Genomic DNA, 21131 nt, shown 5'->3' on the forward strand with positions numbered 1-21131 from the left:
TTTTGCAGAGGGGAAGGGGGGAAGAAGTTCCCTCCAGCCACACAAAGGCTGTTGTGAACAGGTTCACCCAGCTGGGTAGTTCGTGTAACAGCAACGCCGCCTGTTTTGAGGAATGGGTGATTTCTGCAGCATGCCCTGCAGCTCTGATTTCCCAATTCCAGGCAGCAGGTCAGCAAGAGAACAGCAGTGCTGTCCAGGGGATGATCCAGGAGCAGCTGGGGCACATTCCCTGGTTTGTCCCAAATTTGCCCAAGTTGTCCAGTCTTCCTGTTGGGGTGCAGTACGTGCCATTCCCTAATGTGTCTCCGGAGGGCTAGGTACGAGGAGGTGACTCTCTAAAGGTCACAGTGGAAAATGCTCCTTGTCTGTCCCAGTTTGGGACAGGAAGTAAAATGAAGAAAACGGGAGGTGCCAGCCAAGCCATGGCAAGACTCTGCATCCAAATGAAAGGGGTCCTTCCGACGGCAACCGGCGCTATAATTATAGACTAGAAAAGAGCAAGATCAGCAGCTGCCGCTGCCGCTGCTGCTTGCGTTTGTTCCCTGTGTAACTGACAGGACAGAGGACTTGGCAAAAACAGCCTTCCAGAAGTGGAAAGTCATTTTAACCCCTGTGCTTGTCAGTCCTCTCTTCCTGGGACTGGGTGGAAGCAATTCCCTACTCCAGGTTACAGGAAGATCACAGGACAACACCAGCCCAAGGGGATCTCCGTGTGGGACATTGGAACAGGAGGAAGGGTCTGGGATTTGCCTTCGTGCCTGGATTGCCAGACCCACACAGCAGGTCAGTGGGCACAGAGCGTGCTCAGCGTGCTTTTGTGTTTGGTTAGTGCAAATCTCTCTCTCTCTTGCTTGTCTTCTCTACTATAGCATACACTCATAAATCAGATAACACAATGACAAGGGGTAGGTCTGTGCAGAGGCACTACTTATTTATGTGTTCTGTAATGTCCCTTTAATGGTCAGTTAGGGAACACTGATTGCTGTTATTTTTTACTGTGGTTTCTCTCTGAGCACTAATGCATCCTGAAATTCTCAGCCAGGCAAAAAACCCATTTACATTTGGTCTCAGTAGCAGTAGGAGGAAAAAAAAAAAGATTATTTTTAAGCACTTATGTCTCAGGGCTTCTGATGATCTTAGCAAAAGTGAAATGCTTGCTAACTCACATTTCAGTCCAGGCTGGAGAAAGTTTCCTGAGCCAAAGGAAAAGCAAAGTCAGAGATGTGAGCCAATGTCTCTGTGGGCACAAAAGGTGTATAACTTGTGTCACCATCATCAAAACCTTCAAATCCAAACCAGCAGAAAGCCTAGCCCTGATCGAGGCAGGGCAATGCGTTGATAGGAAAGTCTGCAGCAGCAGTTACTGTGATGTCTGATCCCGAGCTCTGTACCTCTGTGCCCCAGCCAAGATAGGCAGGAATGTGCTGGAGGCTTCGGGATCTTTTGCTCTTCCTGTCAGCCTCAGCTTTAGCTTTTTAATTTCCTGTTATCATGAGTAATGCTTGAAGGACTCTCAGGCAAATGCTGCCCCTGTCCTGTGAGCTGGGACCACCGAGCAGGAGTCAGCCATAGTGCCAAGATTCAAATGAGAACTTGCCACATAAATGTGGGTGTGCTGTTCCCCGGTGAGGGTAGCTGTTCATGGAGGGAAAACACAGTGTAGACTTGAATCTGTGTTTGTGGTGTTGTGAGATCTAAACAGACAGGCATGTTCCTGTCTGTCATGGCTTCCTATAGTCCAAAGCCATCTTCAGTCACCTTACATGACCTAATGTATATTTTGGGACATCACATTTCACCCTGAATCCCCTGTATGAACCCAATGAGGAATGCTCAGTAAAGCATTTGCTTAGCAGGAACTTCAAATGCAGAGCATCCCAGGTCAGGAAAGGAAAGAAAACAAAGGCACTGCAGCCTGAAACTGCTGTAAGAGTCCCACTTATATTTGCCCCATTCCAGAGGCAGAAATAAAAATTTGCTGATATCCAGCATCTCCTAAACTCACGTGAAGATTTTCTGCTCACAGCCAAGGGCTTCAAGGAAAGTGCTAAGAGAAGTGGCAGGAATCTGATTAAGTGAAATGTAGTGCTGGAATTAAGCAGGCACGCTGCAGAAAAATCACCTCTTCCAGTGTAATGTAGGGGAAAATATTTAATCTGCAATCCTGTTACCATTACAGCTCTGCAGCTGTAGCTAAAATCCACCCCCTAGGCACTTCCACACAGGTCTTCAGAGGAGGCGAACCCAATTTTTCCAGCTGAACTCATGCCAGATTCTGGCACCATGCAGTCACTGGCACTTCAGAGGAAAATCAAGGGGGACACAATACATACACAGATCTCAGTGATGAGAAGTGAAGGAAGAAACAGCCCCACACCCTTCAAGGGAGTAGCAGTGATGATGGTTTATAAATCCTATAGGCAGAACAGCTGTGGGTTTCATGTGAATCACCATCTTCCTGTGCAGCTGAAGGCCTTTTCTCTCCATGGTCTTTGATAGAGGGGAACAGAAAATTTCCTGGAGACCTCGACACCAAAGGAGACCAGTTCCAATGTCTGATTGCCTCCTCAGTCAGGAGTTTATGTTTTACTTCAGACTGCATTTGTCTGACTGCTCCTTCTGTTCTCTGCACCATGCAAGGGTACAAGACCAGCTATAAGTCATCACATTATCAGATATCTTGTCAATATCTGTGCCTCTATATAGTTACATTATGAACAGCATAGTAGTGGGGAGAAGGATGCTTCAATCTACTGTTTGAACACACAGGCAAGGGCAGAAGTCTCCTGCAGCTATGTCAGGATATTCAGTGTGCACTGACAATGTTTTTCTACCCTACTCCCACCCTATATCTTAGCCACAGACTTCTCTCCATGCCTGTAAAGTCCTGTTTCTGCTCAAGAATGGAGATCTCTGCTTCCATTTTCTTAAACGTTGCGTCCTGACCACAGTCTTCCCAGCAGAAGGGCTGCTTGCTGCTTGCCAGGCAGTCAGCTTAGCTCCTGAGCTGAACTTTCTGGAGTTCAATGACAACAACAGTGAAATTGAAAGGGATGTGCCAAGTCTCAGAATCAGGAAAGCTATCATTTGGATGCTAGGGAATAAAAGTTATGCAACTCAAAAAGAAAAAAAACACCAAAAAAAAAATTCTCTGAGCCCAGGCTGGCAAACTCAAGCAGACATTCGGCACATGGGAACAGACAGTCTGTCAGTAATAGCAGGCTTATGGTGTCTTTTCCCTGCTGATTCCCCGATGAGCAAAAGAAAAAGTGGCACTTTTACAGCTGAATTTTAATGGCCTGTTTTTATGCTCTGCATAGATGTAGCCAAGCTGCATTAAATACCGTCAAGTCATCAATTAACTGTGGGTTCATATTTTGTTCTGAGAGTTAAGGACCTACACTGGCACCAAGAAAATACAGACAAGAAGCACATTTAGGCGAGTGTCTACACGACGACTACCTGGAGGCTTTACGCTTGTCTTGTTTGCTGCCTTTCTTAAATGCTGTACAAAACTGCTGTCATCCATATCTGGAGTTTTCTGTAAGCACATAAAAGCTGCTGTAACATCTCTACGCTCAGTAAGCAAGAATGAACACCGGACTATAATATTTACCTGTATGTTTTTGTCACTGCTTTAATTAGGCTGCATTGCACGCTGTGGACCTGAGCAACCCCGTGGCTCTTTGCATGGCCGTGCAATGCCAAAGCGGAGTGGTGAGCGTGCCTAGCTGCTAAGGAGCAAAATAACAGGGCTTTGCAGCCACCCTCAGCTGCTGTCGTAAATGTTAATGAAAGAGGCTGCCTCCAGGTCTCACTTGCTTCTCGATGACCATAATTACCAAAGCCAGCTAAAAATTCTGGCTGGGTAGGAAGGGGCATTTGTGAAATCTAACTTTGCTTCTGTCACTGGAGCACTGGAAAATTTTCAAGCAAATTTGTTTTCTTTTCTTTGCTCGCACCAGACCAGGAGCAAACCGGGAGTACACAAAGGCCACTCAAGGCCTGGCACTGGCTGTGCCTTTGGCTGGTGGCTTGGGCCATCCCCAGAGCGCAGTGCTGCATCCACTGTCCTGCAGGTCTCAGCAGGGCATGTAACCACAACACCTCCACACTTCTCTCTTCATATATGGAAACACAGCATGTCTGTCTGTATACATCTAGCATTATACGTGCATTTGTGTGTGTGTATCTGTATATCTATCTATACATGGCTGCATTCAGGTTAGGATACGCTGTCTAAAATGTTGTTGGTTTCCTGCTTCTCTTCTACTGTTTCTAGGCACAGCCTGCCAAGACGATGACAGTCACTTATTCCAGCAAAGTAGCAAATGCCACTTTCTTTGGATTTCACAGATTACTCCTAAAGTGGAAAGGCAGCATCTACAAATTGCTGTACAGAGAATTTATTGTTTTTGCTACCCTTTACACAGCGATAAGTGTATTATACAGGTACACTCTTTCCAATTCACATCTCATTAAATGTTATACTGAAGTTTCACACTTCATAGCATTAGGCTGATAAGCAAGTATGGGGTGGGGGGGTGCTACAAAGTTGTCTTTTCCTTGGACATTTCTGATCTCTCATTTCCACGTTTGAAGTTCCATAGAAATCATGTGGAGTGTAAATGAAATGCAGTCTATCACATTTGAAATGTTTAGATGTTGTACTGAGGGAAATGGTTTAGTGGGGAGATACTGCTGATAGGTGGATGGTCTTGGAGGTCTTTTCCAACCTTCGTGACTCTGATTATGTGAATCTATGACTCTATGATTTGACTGAGCTCAGCCCTCTGCCTATGTTGAACAGTCCTTCTGATGAAGTTAAGCCAAATAAGTTAGTTGGTTAAGACAAACAAATGCCCATATCTAGCCCACAATGTATACCTAGCTTTTATTGTTCTGACAAGTATGCCTCTGCTTGCTGCAGTTCTACAGCCACTCAGATGTAATTTCACTGACAAAACTGAAAGGAATAATTTGAGGCAGAAGTTATACATAGTCTTTTCTCAGGAGTTGTGAGGCTTCCCTTAAAGCTAGAAGAGAACGCCAAGCTTTATTTTTAAGGACCTAATCTTGCAAGACTGCATGGAACAAGGCTGTGGTTATTGCCTGTATGCTGCACAATGCCAGAGGAAGAGCTGCTTCTTCTACTGAGGTGTGAATTAAGCAGCAGCAATGCATCAGTTAGTGCAGTGAGCCTTTAATTCATGAAGTGCACTAACATCAGTATCAAAATCATGATTCAGCTCTTACCTTGATATGTGAGTAGACCACAATGTTTTCTTTTTATGGATAACGAAGAAAATTACCTTCTGTTTGCCTATGTCTAATCAGCAGCTTGGCAATGTATTCAGTGGTCTATTCCTGTGCACTCAGAAAGAAATGTACAGTATTAATACATTAAAATATATATATATATATATATAAACCAGTTTCACCAGAAAGTTAAGCAATTTAAAACCTGAATATATTTGACATGGAAAACATTTCATATGCACTTTAGACTTTACTACGAGACCATAAGAAAATCCACCAAATATTTGTCATGTGAAATCAAAGAGTAGCTGTAATATTCGTATCTCCAAATAAAATAATGGCCCATGTTTCTGTATTTCATTAGACAACTCACTCCATGGGAAGAAGCTGCTGTGCTCCACTCATTTTCTACTGCGTGGTGAATATTTTTCCCACTATGAGATAGGCACTGTTATGTTTTTCTTTTTGCAGATACACAAAATTTTGTGGGAGCAAGAGCAAAAACTGCTGCAACAGTGTGTCATTTTCAATTAACAGCCAGTAGAGATTTGGTAACCTTTTGCAATTCAAGCAGACCTGAGCATTTTTGTTAAGCAGCTCTCTGGAAAATGGGAGAGCAAGCTCTGCTTGCTGACTTACCTCTTACTATCATCATTGGCCTAGATGGGACAGCATGCTAATTCTCAGTGTGCATTGATTCTAATTAGTAGTGCTAGTCTAATTAGGAAACTACAAAGACAAGAGAATAATACTGTCTTCTCCTCCAGTTTCTTTATTACATGCTACAAGTGTTCAGCACTTTAAGAATCTGCCTGGAGACATTAGCCAAGCTTGCTGTCTTGTATGTATTTGCACTCTGTAGCTAGTGCCAGAATACTACAAAAGGACATATACATTTTATTTTTGCTGCAGATTTTTTCTTACAGGAAGCCAAAAACGGTTCTTTGAAAAATTATCAATTTACTGTGACAAATACGCTGAACAAATCCCAGTAACTTTTGTGCTTGGTAAGTACTGGTTACATGTGAAATTATTCTCCAACACTGCCTCTGTTCAGGCATCTTGTGAATGCCGGTGCATGGAAGCATTGCGGACACGAGGGTCATATGGGAGTTTATAGGCTGAGAATGAAGACACCACTTTCTTAAGGTCTCCTTAAAGTCAAGTTGCTTTTGTCACACCAACGCTTATGCTCAAATTCTTAATATCCCAATAGAAAGTATTTTCATACATATTATGTATAAATATATACAGTGCCCACTAACACTGTCCTTTCAAAGCAATAGATATGTTCAACATTTACTACAGGAGATAAAATCTGGAAGTTTTTGTTAGCACTGTATGAGATACTCAGCTGCAACAGGTCATAAAGTTGCAGTGTCTACTAAATAATGCATTTTGATTGCATACTGATTTTGATGGACTTACTGCATTTATTCCGGTGCATAGAGCAGCGTAGTGATGTGAATGACACTCTACAGTCTAAATAAAAGTAAGCAAAGCCGGGGTCCTGAAAGGCACTGAATACTTTTCCTTCTCACCCGCAGGTTTCTATGTCACGCTGGTAGTGAATCGCTGGTGGAACCAGTTTGTGAATTTGCCGTGGCCAGACAGACTGATGTTCTTGATCTCTAGCTGTGTCCAGGGAAGGGATGAGTATGGCCGCTTGATCAGGAGGACCCTAATGCGTTACGTGAATTTAACTTCTCTGCTGATCTTTCGCTCCGTGAGCACGGCTGTGTACAAAAGGTTCCCCACCATGGACCATGTGGTGGGTGCAGGTACTGCTGCATCCTTCTCCCAGAATTCCTTCCTTTCCCACATGGGTGGGGGCACAGGGTAGGAAGGGGTTTGCTTCATATAGGTATTAAACAAGGCTTCACTTTCTCTGTATAGAGATTTGTGATCTCCTCCAAATAGTAGAAGTCATTTTTTTACTGAAAATCTTACATTTCTTGAAATTATTCCTTTGGCACAGATTAGTAAGCAACGTTGTAGTTAAATTATGCAGTGTGTATATGCATGTACAAATTCAAATACATGCAAGAAGCTTTGGGTGTTGAAAAAAACGAATTCCAGGCAGCATGCAGAATGCATTCATCTTACCAAAAGAAATCATTTGTGTTTTCACCCCGTTTTCAAAATTCAGTTGAACGTTGAAATTCTATTTCCTTTTGCTTCTCAACACAATTGTTTACCTGAGCCTGCAAGAGGTCAAGGAAGCTTCTGTCACTCTCCCCAGCGATCTGCTTCTAGCACACGCTGGAAAATTACCACATTTCCAGCAGGCTAATCCAGCTCTGCCTCCCTATTGCTAAAGACAATCTGTTCCAAAGAGACAAAATTATAGACTGGAAAACAAGAGTTCCTTTTTATTTTTTCCCTCTACATTGGAAAACATACCAGAATGAGCAGCATCACTAAATATTGACTGTATGGGCATCTCAGTGGATTTCAGTACAGATTGTGTAGATTCTTATACATACTGTGTCACAGAATTTTTGTTGATGTGGTATTGAACACTTGAGGGTAGATATTGCTACTTCTAACATTGAGTGATTAAGATATTACTCCGCAATTATCTCTAATTCCCTATGGCATTATATAACAGGCTGCAACATTTAATATGAATGTGAGTAGCAGAATCTGATACCTACAAAGCAATCATCGCTGAAACAACTCGTGCCGATTTTGCATTTTGTCCTCAAGCTGAGAACCATCGTAGTATACATACTGCTACACATTTCCCTTCTCAGCAATTGAACTGCTTAAATTCATAGTTCTAAATCTGAGAGCAGTATTATGATAATCTAGTCTGACTCATCCACGACACATGGCATAAAAGCTTATTCACCATCTCCTTTTCAAATTGCAATTTCTGACTGAACTATAATACCTTCTAGGAATCTGAGCAGCCCTGATTTAAAATTCAGCTGAGTACAATGGAGAATAAACAGATCTGACATTCACAATTGTGAACTCACTGTTGAAAAGTGAACTTTCATTCCAAGCCTGAACTTGCATACGGTCATCTTCTAAGTCACTGGATTTTTAAATGGGTTTGCTTGTTCCTTTTTTAATTAGATAAAATCAATGTTTTCTATCAGTAGCTACTTGTTAGCAGAGTGTAATAGAGGCTTGAAAAAACAAGCTTGGTCTTCTTTAGTCTCTCCCTGAAAGCTATGGGCCTCATATCTAGCTCTTCTTCATAACTCTTCTCTAAATTCTTTTTCATTTTTTAACATTTGCTGTGGAACTGTAGGCAGTAGATTGATGTAGATCCATGACACTGAGTTGTTGAGTACTGTCACACATGTGCCACTATCATCAGTGCTTAGCAGTCGTGAGTTTACAAATCCTGTTAGATGCAAGGTGAGAGAGCAAAGTTGGATGATCAAGAATATGAATCTTGGAAAATGTGAATAACGAGTCAACAGCTGGGCAGAGAGCAGCCCAAACCAAGCAGTAGGGAATGACAGAGAGAAACATGGGGTATCAGCCCAGGGACATGAACACCTACTGCTGGCTGAAATTCACAGACCCAGACCTACCACTGAAATGAAGCACCTTACTAATCCTTTCTCACATAATAGAGAAACAGAATGTAGAACTTTTATCTGCTTAACCTTTGATAGCACACTCAGTGGAGATGTGGGAGTTGATCACCAATCAGATCCTTCTTCCTCTAACCACAAGCTGTTATAGTTATTTACATGGCTGTCTTGAACCAGTCTTGCCTCAGTCCATACCATTTTGGTGGGAGACCCGAACATTCCATGGAGCACTTCAGGGAGAGCACAAGTGCCTTTTTCCAGGCTGGGTTATGTTCTTGTTAATAATTTTTCCATAAAATTACATTGTCTGACACTATTCACATCACTGTCTTTTCATTCTTTATTGGTTGTATCATGTGTCAAGATTTTAATACTTTTCTTTCCCTATCTTTTAATTCCCTGTCATTCCTTAGGTCATCCTTCTCAAGATTCTGGCACAATATTTGACAAATATTTCCAGTTTTCTGGAACTGCCCCTGTCTTCCAGCACTTGTCAAAACCAACGTTTTTGTTCAGAGAGTTTCTCAGTTAATTCTTCCAATACTTTTAAATAAACATTAGATGAACGTATTTAGAAACCATTTGATTTTAATAAATGAGCTTTAATATAATCTCCAGTAATTCATGGAATAGAAAGTGTTTCCTTTATCCAGGCAGTTACAAGTGCTTCTGTACTGCATATTAGTTTTACTGCAGTAACTTTCGCCAGCAATAACAACAAACAAGAAATGTTTAATATTTTCTATCTATGTGTCCACCAAATACGATGTTTAATTAGTATAAACATGAATGCCTTAACTTTAAAAATAATGGCAATTTGAATGTTATTGTGAAAAGAATGATGCTTTGTCTTGATTTTCTGAAAAAGATGTACCTAATTTAAGTGGAAAGCTGAACTGATCCCTGGAGCTTTGCTATTCTTCGTGTCCCCCTCAGGCTGTGTCCTCGATAATGACTTCCCAGAGCCTCTCCAGGGAATTTCTTGCTTCAGACTGTCAATTTTTTTTGTATTCTGTCTGTCTATTCCAGCATGATAAAAACATCCTTTCCCATCTTGCAGTAAGAAAGCTAGCCAGATGAAAATCAAAGGCAGACTAAGAGAGTAGCACTCAGGAGTCAGAGCAGTCATAACAAGCAAGACAAATTGATTGCCCGATTTTTTTCTCTGCGACTCATTATGACAGCTGGCTGCAAACCATGCAGGGACCTTTAAAAGCTATATATTATTCTCCTCTTGAGTTCCAGGATTTTGCAGAAGTACCATATCTTACTGCTGAACTGCTTTTCTTCTAGCTCAACAGCAGTGTGTCCTGTCCTTGTACTCCTTCTCAGTACTTACAGTATTTCATATTTCCTGTGTTGTGTGGTTCCAAATGTACAGCAGTAGCATCAGTCTTGACAACAAGGTTGTCTTGTTTAACAAATCTGTTCCTGGCTTATTCACATTTTTATGCAAGAAAAACAACCGTGTGAGTTTGTACATATTTATTTTTCACAGCTTCATGTATCATTAGCAACATCAGTGAGCAGGCCAACTCTTAGTAGCTGGAGTTTAGAAAAAAATAATGTCTATACTCAATTCCCCAAGACTGAATCTTCAGCACTCAGATTATTGTTCAAACTTATAACTAGTTGGATGAGCCCCTTAATTTGCAGCTACTTTGTTAGTAACATCATGCTGTTTCAGAGGTAATATCAACACAATGAAAGAAGCCTTGCATCCATCTGAGCTAAAACTTAGGTTCCCCAGACATAAAGATGGCTCCAGTCTCAGAAAATCTGAGATTTAGGCAAAGGAAAATGTGAAGTTCCCTTTCATGAAATTTCTGAGGTTGTTTTTCTCAGAGGTGTGACTGGAAGTAGGACAGCAGAGGAGAGCAAAGCTTTTTGACCCACAAAGCCCAAGGGGTTGAGGTGTTGCTCCAGAAAGCCAGCTGCTCCCATGCCAACCCAAGGCAGTGATTTTGTGAAACACAGCCCTGGCTGCCCTTGGAGTTCCTTGCAACAGAGGGAAGCAGGGCTTCCCGAGGCCAGGCTGCCTCCACAGAGAGCATGGTGCCCCCCCAGCGCCAGGCCAGGCAGGCAGCCAGGCAGAACATGGCTTCAATCTGCAGGCCCAGAGTGGGGCCTGGCCCAGTGCACCGCTAGCAGTGGCACTTCTCTGCATGGCTCCATTTCCTTCCCCTCGTGCCCCTGCATAGCCTCAAAGAAAATATGAAATCTGGCAGAGAAGCATTTCGTTGGCAGAAGGCAGGCTCTCAGCTGAGCTCTGTTTCATACATGTGCTTGTACGCTCCATCTCTTGCTCACTACTTTGCAGATTTACCAAAAAATTATTAGAACCAGAATGTCATCCGACTGCCCTCAGAACAGATGATGACATACTACTAAAAGCCATTGTTGCCAAAAAGTGATAGCTTATTGACTGATGCTATCCAGTTTCTTATCTTTCTAAAAGTAGAATATTAAATTAGAGTGATCTAGTGAATCTGTACAAGGCTTAATGTTATATGTATCTACAGCATTTCAACAGTCACAAAGGAGAGCTGAGCCATAGCAAACTGTCACATATATTGATTGACAGGGATTGCTTTTCACATAGGACAAAAACAATTGCTTCGAACAAGATCCATCCTGAGAAAATAAGTAAATAAAAAGGAGGCTACTAGTTAGAATCATAATTGGTGTTTTGCATGCTTCTATGCAAATATCATATAAACATAATTATATGTAACATAAATTGCACTGTCAACACGGAATAGATCAACTCTTTTTTTGTTGTTGTTTTACAAACAGGTTTTATGACAAGACATGAAAGAAAAATATTTGATGACCTTAAGTCTCCCCATCTGAAATATTGGGTTCCCTTTGTCTGGTTTGGAAATTTGGCATCGAAGGCACGAAATGAGGGTAGAATTCAAGACAGCGTGGATCTACAGGCACTTATGAATGTAAGCAGAAAAAGTAAACCTACAGCAAACTAGTGTTAAATTGCTATGCAGTAGCTTTTCACTTACATAATATGATTAAGTGCACTCAGCTCTCCAGTGTCATCTACATGATCTTAGAGAAAATCTATACCACTTTTCTGGTGTGCCAGTGTACAATCAAACACACACAGCAGAAGTTCAATGGGATTGTATTTATATGACTCAGAAAGAATTACTTGAAACAACAATTTGGTGAGTAAAAGCATCACTGTGAATTCATACTTGGTTACTGTCTACTATTACTGTTGAAAAAAATCTGATTTTAGTGTCAATTTCAGGGAAAACAATCTCCCTACATATTTCATTGAGTGGCCCAATGCTATTTTTGTAGTAAAATGCATATATCACAAAATAGTATATAAGATAGAAGAAATTGTGAAGAAATAGATAAGTATTCCAACTCCATAAATTAAGTGAATATTTAAACATTACAATGAGCTGCTGAGTATTATTATTCTATCAATTTATATGACACCATCTTGTCTCCCTGTCCTTTTGCATGTACAAAAATGGCCCATAACTAAATGTCCATCATTCAGAATTAGCACCAGTTGAGTTTGTTGAGATACTTTTCTTCTTTTTTTCTCTCTTTTTTTTTTCCATTCAGGAAATGAATAAGTTCAGATCTTGGTGCAGCCTTTTGTTTGGCTATGACTGGGTTGGAATTCCTCTGGTCTATACACAGGTACTGAGGTGTTTTCTCTTACAAAATCTGAAACAAGTTTTCCATAAAAGGTGAGATTTGTGCTAAACATCCGTAGGCTGAACTGGCATCTCCAAGATGTCAGGTGCTACCTGAGTTCTTCATTGAATCCTGGAATATTGGCATCTGGCTAAATATTTAAGTCATGTTTAATGTGAAGATGTTTTGAAATCCTTGCAGTTTGTAAGAGTAAGGAAGCTCTGGGATGTTTTTGCTTCCTGGCTCTACCTCCTGGCAGTAATTAATATCGCATCCTCTTTATTTGCAACATTTTGTTCCAATTTTGTAAATAGTATTACAAAAGGCAGTCAGAGGCCTTCGGATTTGTGATGATACATGCATAAAACCCTATTATTACATGTTTCTAATTCAGTTCTTCTCTTTGCAGGTCGTTACTCTTGCTGTCTATACCTTTTTTTTTGCCTGCCTGATAGGCCGCCAGTTTTTGGATACTGACCAAGGGTATCAGGGACATGACTTAGATCTTTATGTTCCAATCTTTACCCTGTTGCAGTTCTTCTTCTATGCAGGATGGCTCAAGGTAAGCTAGCTTCCTGGGAAGGCAATGGGGATGCTCTCCCTACCTCAGCTGCTGAAGGTACCAGAGCATCAGATCTATGTCACACTAAAATCACTAAGGTTTCACGGAGTTGCACCAAAGCCACACTCAGCCCAAAATGTCCTGTAGTTGTGAAGAAAAATTATCCAATACATTTTAAATTCCACTCAAAAAGACCTTCCTGTAAGGAGTTTCCAGGAACCTGAAAGATACCATTTCATTAGGAGCAGCAGCTCCCCAAGGAAGCATTGCTCTAGCAAGATCCAGTCCCTGGATGTGGACCATAAAATAACAGATGAAAGATTTAAAAAAGCCTTTTCCCACTTAGCTATGTGGTGGGCAGATACTTTTGCAGACATGGCACGGGCTGAAAGAAACTATATCACAATTTCTTCTTATGGTCACAGCCTGCCTTTAGTGTCTGCTGTTAACCAATAGGATGCAGCCTAACTAAGGTCTCCAGTTTCAGAAGGCTATCAGACAGTGATAGTTAATATTGCCTACAGTCTCACTGCATAAAAACAGTCATTAAAAAGAAGAATTATGGAAGGACTTGGATGCCACCCATCATCCCATTGATGCCTGGTTAATTAACATATTGGTATTGATCTGTGAGTATTTCAGTCACACGCCTCACGCTGACTCTCTTCTTTGCAGTGAGGATCAAGATAGACTAACTGAAAAAAGGTTTGATTAAAAGCAGATCTGTGTATTAGAGTCTACGTATTTTAAGGCTTCCCCTTGGGATTATTAATCATAGCTGGAAATTTTGAATTCACTTTTGTTAGAATATAAATGGCACAGAATTGGCCCTCTTTCCTTTAAGGCCCCCGTTTTTAGAGCTCTCTTCCCACAGTCGTTTCAAAACAGTAGGGTAAGAAAAAAATAAAAAGCAGCATACCAAGCTGTTGGACTGCAAATACTTTGCAAGGGATTGCAAATCTGCCTGCTCTTCAGAGGCTTGCAGGGTAAACTCCTCTAGTCCTGTATGGTATGAAGTTGTTGGGGGAAAAAGGAAGCTGCAGCATAGGGGCCAGCCTGGAGGAGGAGCACATGCACATGGATGGGGAGAACTTTCCATACGGGCAAGTGGTAGGATCAGTTCCCTTCATAAGATACCTCTTTGATTTCCATTTGGTCTTGCCACCTGCTTAGTGATCTTTTATGTTTAACAGCAAGTGAGATACCTGCAGGCCTTACGTACCTATCTTTTTTAAGTGGGTTTCAGCACTGATTTGCTTTGAAATTATAGATGTGAGGCTTTGTCTGTAGGCACTGCCTTTCAAGGTTGGCCCAGTGGGTTACTAAACTGGAAGCTGCTCCTCCTGACCACCCTGCCCAATGTGTCAGGGAGCCATGGAGGGATGCTTTCCTCTCCATCAACATCCATCTTTTCCAGTTAGAGGCTTCCAGCCAACTCCAGGCAGCAGATATGGAATATTATTATAACTGAGAAATCTTCCGAATAAGAAAATGAAGTGGGGGAAGAACAGCTTTTAAAAACCAAACTTAAAATCATCAGCGTTTCCTCAGACTTCCAGTGCCATAGAGTCTGTGTCTTTCTGTTCTGAAGGTTAAAGCTGTTTCCTGCTGAGCACATTGGGCTTTGGCTGCCAGTGTGTGTACAGGGCCAGCACTACTGACTTCCAGTAACTTGGCAATTCCTCAGAGATGATGGCAGAACTGAGCTCATTCCTTGGCCTCAGGCCTGATTTGTTATACCTGCAATACAGGGGCAAAGTTTCCCAACACGAGGCACTGCTGAATCCCTATTTCATTGCTGCAGTAGACAGACCATCCAAATGCAGGGCTTAGCTGCCTAGCATTGCATTCCTTTCCAGACAATAGAAGCTAGTGGCCAGGAAAAGCCCTCTGTCCTAACCCTGCTCACTGTTTTTTTTAGCTCGTGGAAGAGATTTTGCAGTGGATTTCTGGGCAGTAGTTCCTGGGTTAACACTGAGCTGATCCAGTGCCTGCCCTGGAGAGCCACAATGCCATTTGTGTTCTGCCACATTCCGATTCCAGCAGCCACATAGCTGTATGTGAAATGAAACGCCCCAGGGCATGCACACAAGTGTGAGCAGAGGTGTCCCTCATCTGCTTCTCACTCCTCCTGCCTCCTGTGGGCTCTTCATAGTTTGTCTTCTCAGTGGTTCACTCATCATCTTCCACCACTGGCAAGGAGAGGCAGCAAGCAGTTAGGTAACAGTGCAGCTGAGCGGTCCTTAACCATGAGGCACATGCGAATAAATAGCCAGCGAATGACAGCCGTACTATTATAAGTTATTTAGATCATAGCAGCCCATAGCAGTCATTTTGTCCAACACTGTGCTGAGCCCGGGACCTCACTGCTCACCCTGCATGGCACTGGCCATCTCCAGGATCAGCAGTGGCATCACTACCTTAAACAGACAAAAAGAAGGGGAAAAATATGAAGGAGGGAAGGATATTTAACATCAGTTTACCAAGAAACTGAAAAATAAGTAGTTTGAATTTCCTACGGCTTTTTTTTTTTCCTCCAGTTATTCTGTTTCAGATTTTTCTCCCTTAGCAGCAGTGATTTCATTCCCACAATGGTTTTTGGTGATCATGAGGCCTGGCTCAGTCTGTGGCTGTTTTTCCACTTTAGACCTTAGCAAGTAGGGAATAGGTGAGGCAAGGGGCAGCCCAAGAGGTTTCCTTCCCTAGCCCTAGCAGCCTAAGGCATCTCATCGTGGAGCTGAGCTCCCTGAGTAGTCACGTCCTCCATGAAATGGGCTTTGCCCTTGCAGCTTTAATCATTTCATTTACAGAAACGGAAACCTCCAGGCTGAATTAAAGAACAAACTCAGACGCTGTCTCTTGGCTTTGGCTACCGTGACAAATGACTTCCACTGCAGCCAAGGCTTTTGGTAGGCTGCTTTCCTCAAACCTTGAGAGAGATGCAGTTAGCATGACCTCAGGTCAATAGGCAGTGGCCATGGGATGGCAGCCAGGACACAGGGGATGGGCTGTGTAACTTCCAGAAGACTTCAGTTATGTTGCCTAGAAATATTAAGTGAGTGGGCTGGTGGAGTATCCTAGACCATAATGCAATAAAAGAGCCTTCCGTTGCTAAATCGCTAATACAAGTCAGCCTGAGAAGCAGTGAGGGAAAGTAATGATTATCACATGTGACAATCACAGCAGCCCAGACTTTTCTCAGTTCCTGTAGACCAGGGCTGACAATCGTGACTGACAGCCCCAGCGAGGCACCGGGGTCTGCATGCATAAGGAAAGCAAGATGTTCCTCCGCGCGACTGGCACAAACATCACGCTGAAGCTCATGTTATGATTACAAGTGACAGGAGGGGGGAGAGAGAAAAATCAGATCATATTTTCTCTGAGGCAGCAGACCTGACAGTGCACGTTAACCTCTTTTCACTGTCTCGTTTCTTTCTCAGGTCGCAGAACAACTTATTAATCCATTTGGAGAAGATGATGATGATTTTGAAACTAATTGGTGCATCGATAGAAATTTACAGGTTGCTGTTGTTATTTCTACTTCTGGCTTTGCAATATCATAGATTGCCATTATATTTAATCCCCTTTCTTACACTGAGGTACAAATTAAGGGCAAGTGTCATTAAAATAAACTCTTTCCCTGAAGGACTGCCTATAGCTATGATCCCCAGATTGAATTTTCATAAGCTAATGCATTCTGGTTTGGGTATCTGGCATCGCTTCTTGTCTGACTAACATGCAAATGGCTGACCCCCAACTCTAAGTTAACCTTATGCCAGGAAAAACAAGTAATGTGGGTCAATCCTGCCAAATCCAAAGCCATCTAGTCCCATTTAGATGAAAACATGCTTTGCTAATCTGAATGTCTAACAATTGTGATATAGTATATTAATCTTCCTTTTAAAATACCTCAGAGAAGACCCCAAAGCAGAGCCTGAGACAAGAGGGGCCTGTGGCAGTGTCTCCACAAGAGGAGAAAGCATGGTCTCTGGCTTAATGCTTCGGGCTGCTGGTGCAAGGGTGTTGCAGAGCCCTTTTGATGAGACCTTTTGCAAGGCCCCAAACCAGGACAGTCACGTTTGATTCTGTAGGGGTTAAAACCAGGATCAAATCTATCAAAAATCTTCTTGACCTGTGGAACGTTCTGAGAAACACAATTAACATTTTGCACATGTGGAATCACAAGTCCATTTAACTACACGTCGGTGAAGAAACAACTTCAGTCCTAAAGAAATACCTTCACATCATGAGGTTCAATTTGTGACAAAATTCAGATTTTCATGGGTGTAGGAAGGTTCTGAGGTTGGATTTTAGTAATACTGAGTCTCTTCACAACGCCCAGAGCAGAAAGTTTACTGTAAGGGCTCTCTCAAAAAAAAAAAAAAATAGCATTGAGCTGAGGAGTACAAAGCAGGTTATTTTGTATGCTGAAATATATCGAATGTGACATGATTTATGCAATAAATCTCAGGTCTCACTTCTGGCTGTGGATGAGATGCACATGAACTTACCAAGAATGGAGAGAGACATTTACTGGAATGATTCTTCTGCTCGGCCACCTTACACAAAAGCAGCTGCTGATTACTGCATTCCTTCATTCCTTGGATCAACAATTGAAATGGGGTGAGTGGCACGATGGTCCCTGCTGCTTCCAGCAAGATCACCATGGCTGCAGCCCTCACCTCTGCGGCTGAAGGACACAATTTTTCCAATTCTATTTGCCTCCTAATACAAAGAATAGTGCTTTGTGTTGGTTCCTTTTATCACACACAACCTTTTCAGAAATATTTTCATTCTAAAAAAAAAAAACAAAACAACCCTATAAATTACTCAAGAGAAAAGATAAATCTATAGAATATAATTTATGTTACTCTAATTACCAGAGGGGAAAAAAAGAATAAGCATTATTAAGTCTAAGAAGAGTTTTTTTTTGTTGTTGTTGTTTGTTTTTTTTTTATAAGAAGCCAACATCTTCATAAACACAGAGTGAAATTCCCTCTGTCCCTCTGGATCAGTGTTGCCTCCCTACACTCCTTGCCTCGGGTTTGGCCTACATCCTTTTGCAGTCCTTGCCCTTAGAAAAGCTGAACAGCCTTATTTGACTTGTCTTCTGAGATGCACACAGACAATAGTGTGTAGTGCATGGCATGGCAGACAAAGCAATAGCTGTTCTCATTAACCACAAGGCTGGGAAGGGGAAGAGCAACAGCTACAGGTGGGACTTCCAGACACCCTGTCATACCTTGGAATTGAATGAGGTACGACCACCTGAATCTTTCAGACATTTTTTCCTGAAACCATCTTACTCTGCTTCCAGGAGTAGCTTTTCCATTATTATTATATTATTATTATATACCCTCACCCTAAGCACAAGCCAACTGTGTGTAGATCCCCAGAGGGCTGGGGCCAAGTATCCAGCATGGCAGCATTGTGGGACTACCTGGCTCCTGACCCTAGTATGAAATGGAGCCAGGTGCCCAGCCGTGCCCTCCCAGCGTGGTCCTCAAAAGAGACACCTGGACATGGAGAGCTTCCTGGGTGACCCAGCTGGTCCAAAGGAGAAAGTGCTATTTCCTGGCACCCTCACGCTTTGTTCACCCTTTCCGGGACCTTCTGATGGATGTGTCAGGGCTTTTGATTCCTAACATTTCTGTCCTCCTGACAAGATAGCAGGATATACCTACATGTAGACTGCACGCTTCCTACATGCAACAGCTGCTTACTTACTTTATTTGGCAGGCTGGCTGATACTGAATTCCTCTATGGGGAAGAGTGGCCCTGGGAAGAAGAGAAACACCACAGACAACATTCAGTGCTGAGAAGAGTTAAGAGATTTCTCAGCGTCCATGAGGGTCCTTCATCCCCCAGTCACCGGCGCTACAACCGGCAGACGAGTGAGAATTCGGTGTTTTTTCCCGCAGATGAGAAGGGACACATCAGACGCTTGCAGGAAATGCACACTAGGGGGAGACATTCTACCTCCAGCTTCAAGAAGAAACACGAAGGAGCTGACAGAAGTAGCAGACGTCACAATAGCAGAGATCTGGGACCTATAAGTGAAACCTCGAGGAATGAGGCACAGCTCAATGACAGTGACACCTCATCTGAGGTGAACAAGCCGGTTCCTGAGGTCATCATCTCTGAAGCTGAGGAAAAAGCACCTGATGTGCTGGGCAAGCCAGCTCCGGAGGCAGAGAGCACCAAAGTCATGCCAGAAGAGAAGCTCCAAAGGAGCCTAACTGAGGCAGACGTATCTCTTATGGACCTTTCTTTATTCCCTCCAGAAGTGACTGCATACCTCCCAGACACTGAGATGCATCAGTCAATGCCTAGCATGACAGGAGAACCCAAACATGAAGTCCCTGCTAGTAATATAGCTGGTCTCATAACAGATCATGAGAGAAACCTTCAGCGATGGAGTTTACCAAGCTTCCATAGTCCCAGTACAATGCCCAGTGCTGACTCTGCACCTCCTGTAGCAGATGCTGCAACATCCTCACAACCAAGGACTGTGGTAAGTGATGGAATAGGTGTTACTTCTGCTGCTGCTCCAGAGACATTTGAAATGCACCATCTATTGGATAACCTGGATACCAAAGAAACTGCCATAGTAGAATTTTCTAATGAGAAAAGTAAAAGAAATCCTTAACAGTGCTTCTGGTTCTGGCTGAGCTTGCTGTCTTTTATTGAAAGTGGATCACACTTAGGTTTGTTGGAAGGTCCAGAAAGGCAGACATGATGCTCAGACAAGTCCTGAGCAAGATCCAACAGAGGATTCAGGCACCTTAACATGAGGCATTGCAGTACTTCAAGACACTTGGCTACTGGTTTCAAATTTGTGAGCTTGTGAGGAAAATTCCAAAGTACCATAGGAACACCAATATCATAGAATGGCTTGGGTTGAAAAGGACCTCAAAACACTTACAAAGAGAACTTAGAGCCTCAAAAATGAATTCAAACCAGCATGTGGCAGTGAGATGTGTGGGCTTGCCTAGAAGAAACGCTATGGTGAAGAAGAGCAGAGGTATCTTTTTCCCCTTTAGATGCACCTCGAACATTGCCACACATCTAATCTGATGATGCTCCTTCAGATTTAAATCCATAACATTCTTGTAAGATGACCAACACTTCTGGTTTCTAATCAAAGAGTTGGAAGGGGAGGTTTGGGCTCGATTCCCTCCTCAGCCCACTAAATTTCAATACTTAGAGGAACGCTTGAATAGATCAGGCTCCTTATTGTGGCTTGTGGGGGCAAGAGCCTGCTATGCTCCTGCTGAAGCTATGTCACTACAGAAAAATAAATACATAAATATTTCATATTAACTCCATTAAGAAAGTTGGAAGAGGCAAGGCTTCTGATGAACTAGGCATGGGAGGTATGAGTCTTGGTCTGTGCTCCTATGAACACATACGTAGCTTATCCAGGGGCCATGGCCCTCTCTAAAAGAGACCAGCAGGGATAACAGGTCTGAGGCCTCCACTCGTGAGGAGCTGCAGTTGGAGGCACAAGCTGTAGGGAAAATCTGGTCTACTATCTAGCTCTGTCCTTACAGACCAGGAGCTGAGGAACTTTCTCCCCTCTGAGATTTAAGCCAGAAATTGGTAATGACTCTGCTTTTAATATGAGACTCACACAGATTCACACTTTGAGTCCAGTCCCAATATCTTCCTTCACATAACTTTCACCAGGGTGTGGGAGCAGCCTGGCCAGCAGGTCAAGGGAGGTGATCCTGCCTCTCTGCTCTGCACTGGTGTCCGAACACAGAGTCCTCAGTACTGGAGAGATGTGGACCTGCTGGAGACTGTCTAGAGGAGGGCCACAAAAGTGATCCAACGGGTGGAACAAACACCTCCCCTACAAGAACAGCTCCTACGAGAGCTGGGGCTGTTACGTCTGGAGAAGGTTCTGGAAGACCCGAGAGCTCCTTTTCAGTACCTAAAATGGGGTAAAAGAAGGAAGGGGACAGACTCTTTAGCATGGTCTCTTGTGGTAGGACAAGGAGAAATGGTTTCAAACTAACAGAGGAGAATTCCAATTGGATATAAGAAATTGTTTTTTACAGTAAAGGTGGTGAGGGACTGGA

At 42.7% G+C, this 21131-nt stretch overlaps 2 protein-coding genes across 2 annotated transcripts in view; one reads left to right on the plus strand and one right to left on the minus strand.

Annotated features, from left to right (window-relative positions):
- Positions 1-21131, minus strand: part of CCT2 (chaperonin containing TCP1 subunit 2) — a 57410-nt gene that overhangs the window by 9814 nt on the left and 26465 nt on the right. The window lies entirely within an intron of this gene.
- On the plus strand, positions 706-20010 carry BEST3 (bestrophin 3). Its single transcript, XM_065743307.1, has 10 exons — positions 706-783; positions 4283-4452; positions 6172-6266; positions 6807-7040; positions 11610-11764; positions 12411-12488; positions 12895-13047; positions 16488-16568; positions 17519-17670; positions 18787-20010. The coding sequence occupies exons 2-10, from the start codon at positions 4301-4303 to the stop codon at positions 19694-19696; spliced, it is 2010 nt and encodes a 669-aa protein (XP_065599379.1). The 5' UTR covers positions 706-783; positions 4283-4300; the 3' UTR covers positions 19697-20010.

This window comes from Cyrtonyx montezumae, unplaced genomic scaffold (genome assembly GCF_038088225.1).
Source record: "Cyrtonyx montezumae isolate F1298 unplaced genomic scaffold, pur_monq_1.0 scaffold_3, whole genome shotgun sequence".
NCBI lineage: Eukaryota > Metazoa > Chordata > Aves > Galliformes > Odontophoridae > Cyrtonyx > Cyrtonyx montezumae.

Coding starts and splice junctions, on each gene's coding strand:
- BEST3 (XM_065743307.1), top strand. CDS start 4,301: ATGACAGTCACTTATTCCAGCAAAGTAGCAAATGCCACTTTCTTTGGA. Junction 7,041..11,609: donor GGACCATGTGGTGGGTGCAG/GTACTGCTGCAT, acceptor TTTTACAAACAG/GTTTTATGACAAGACATGAA. Junction 12,489..12,894: donor TTCCTCTGGTCTATACACAG/GTACTGAGGTGT, acceptor TTCTCTTTGCAG/GTCGTTACTCTTGCTGTCTA.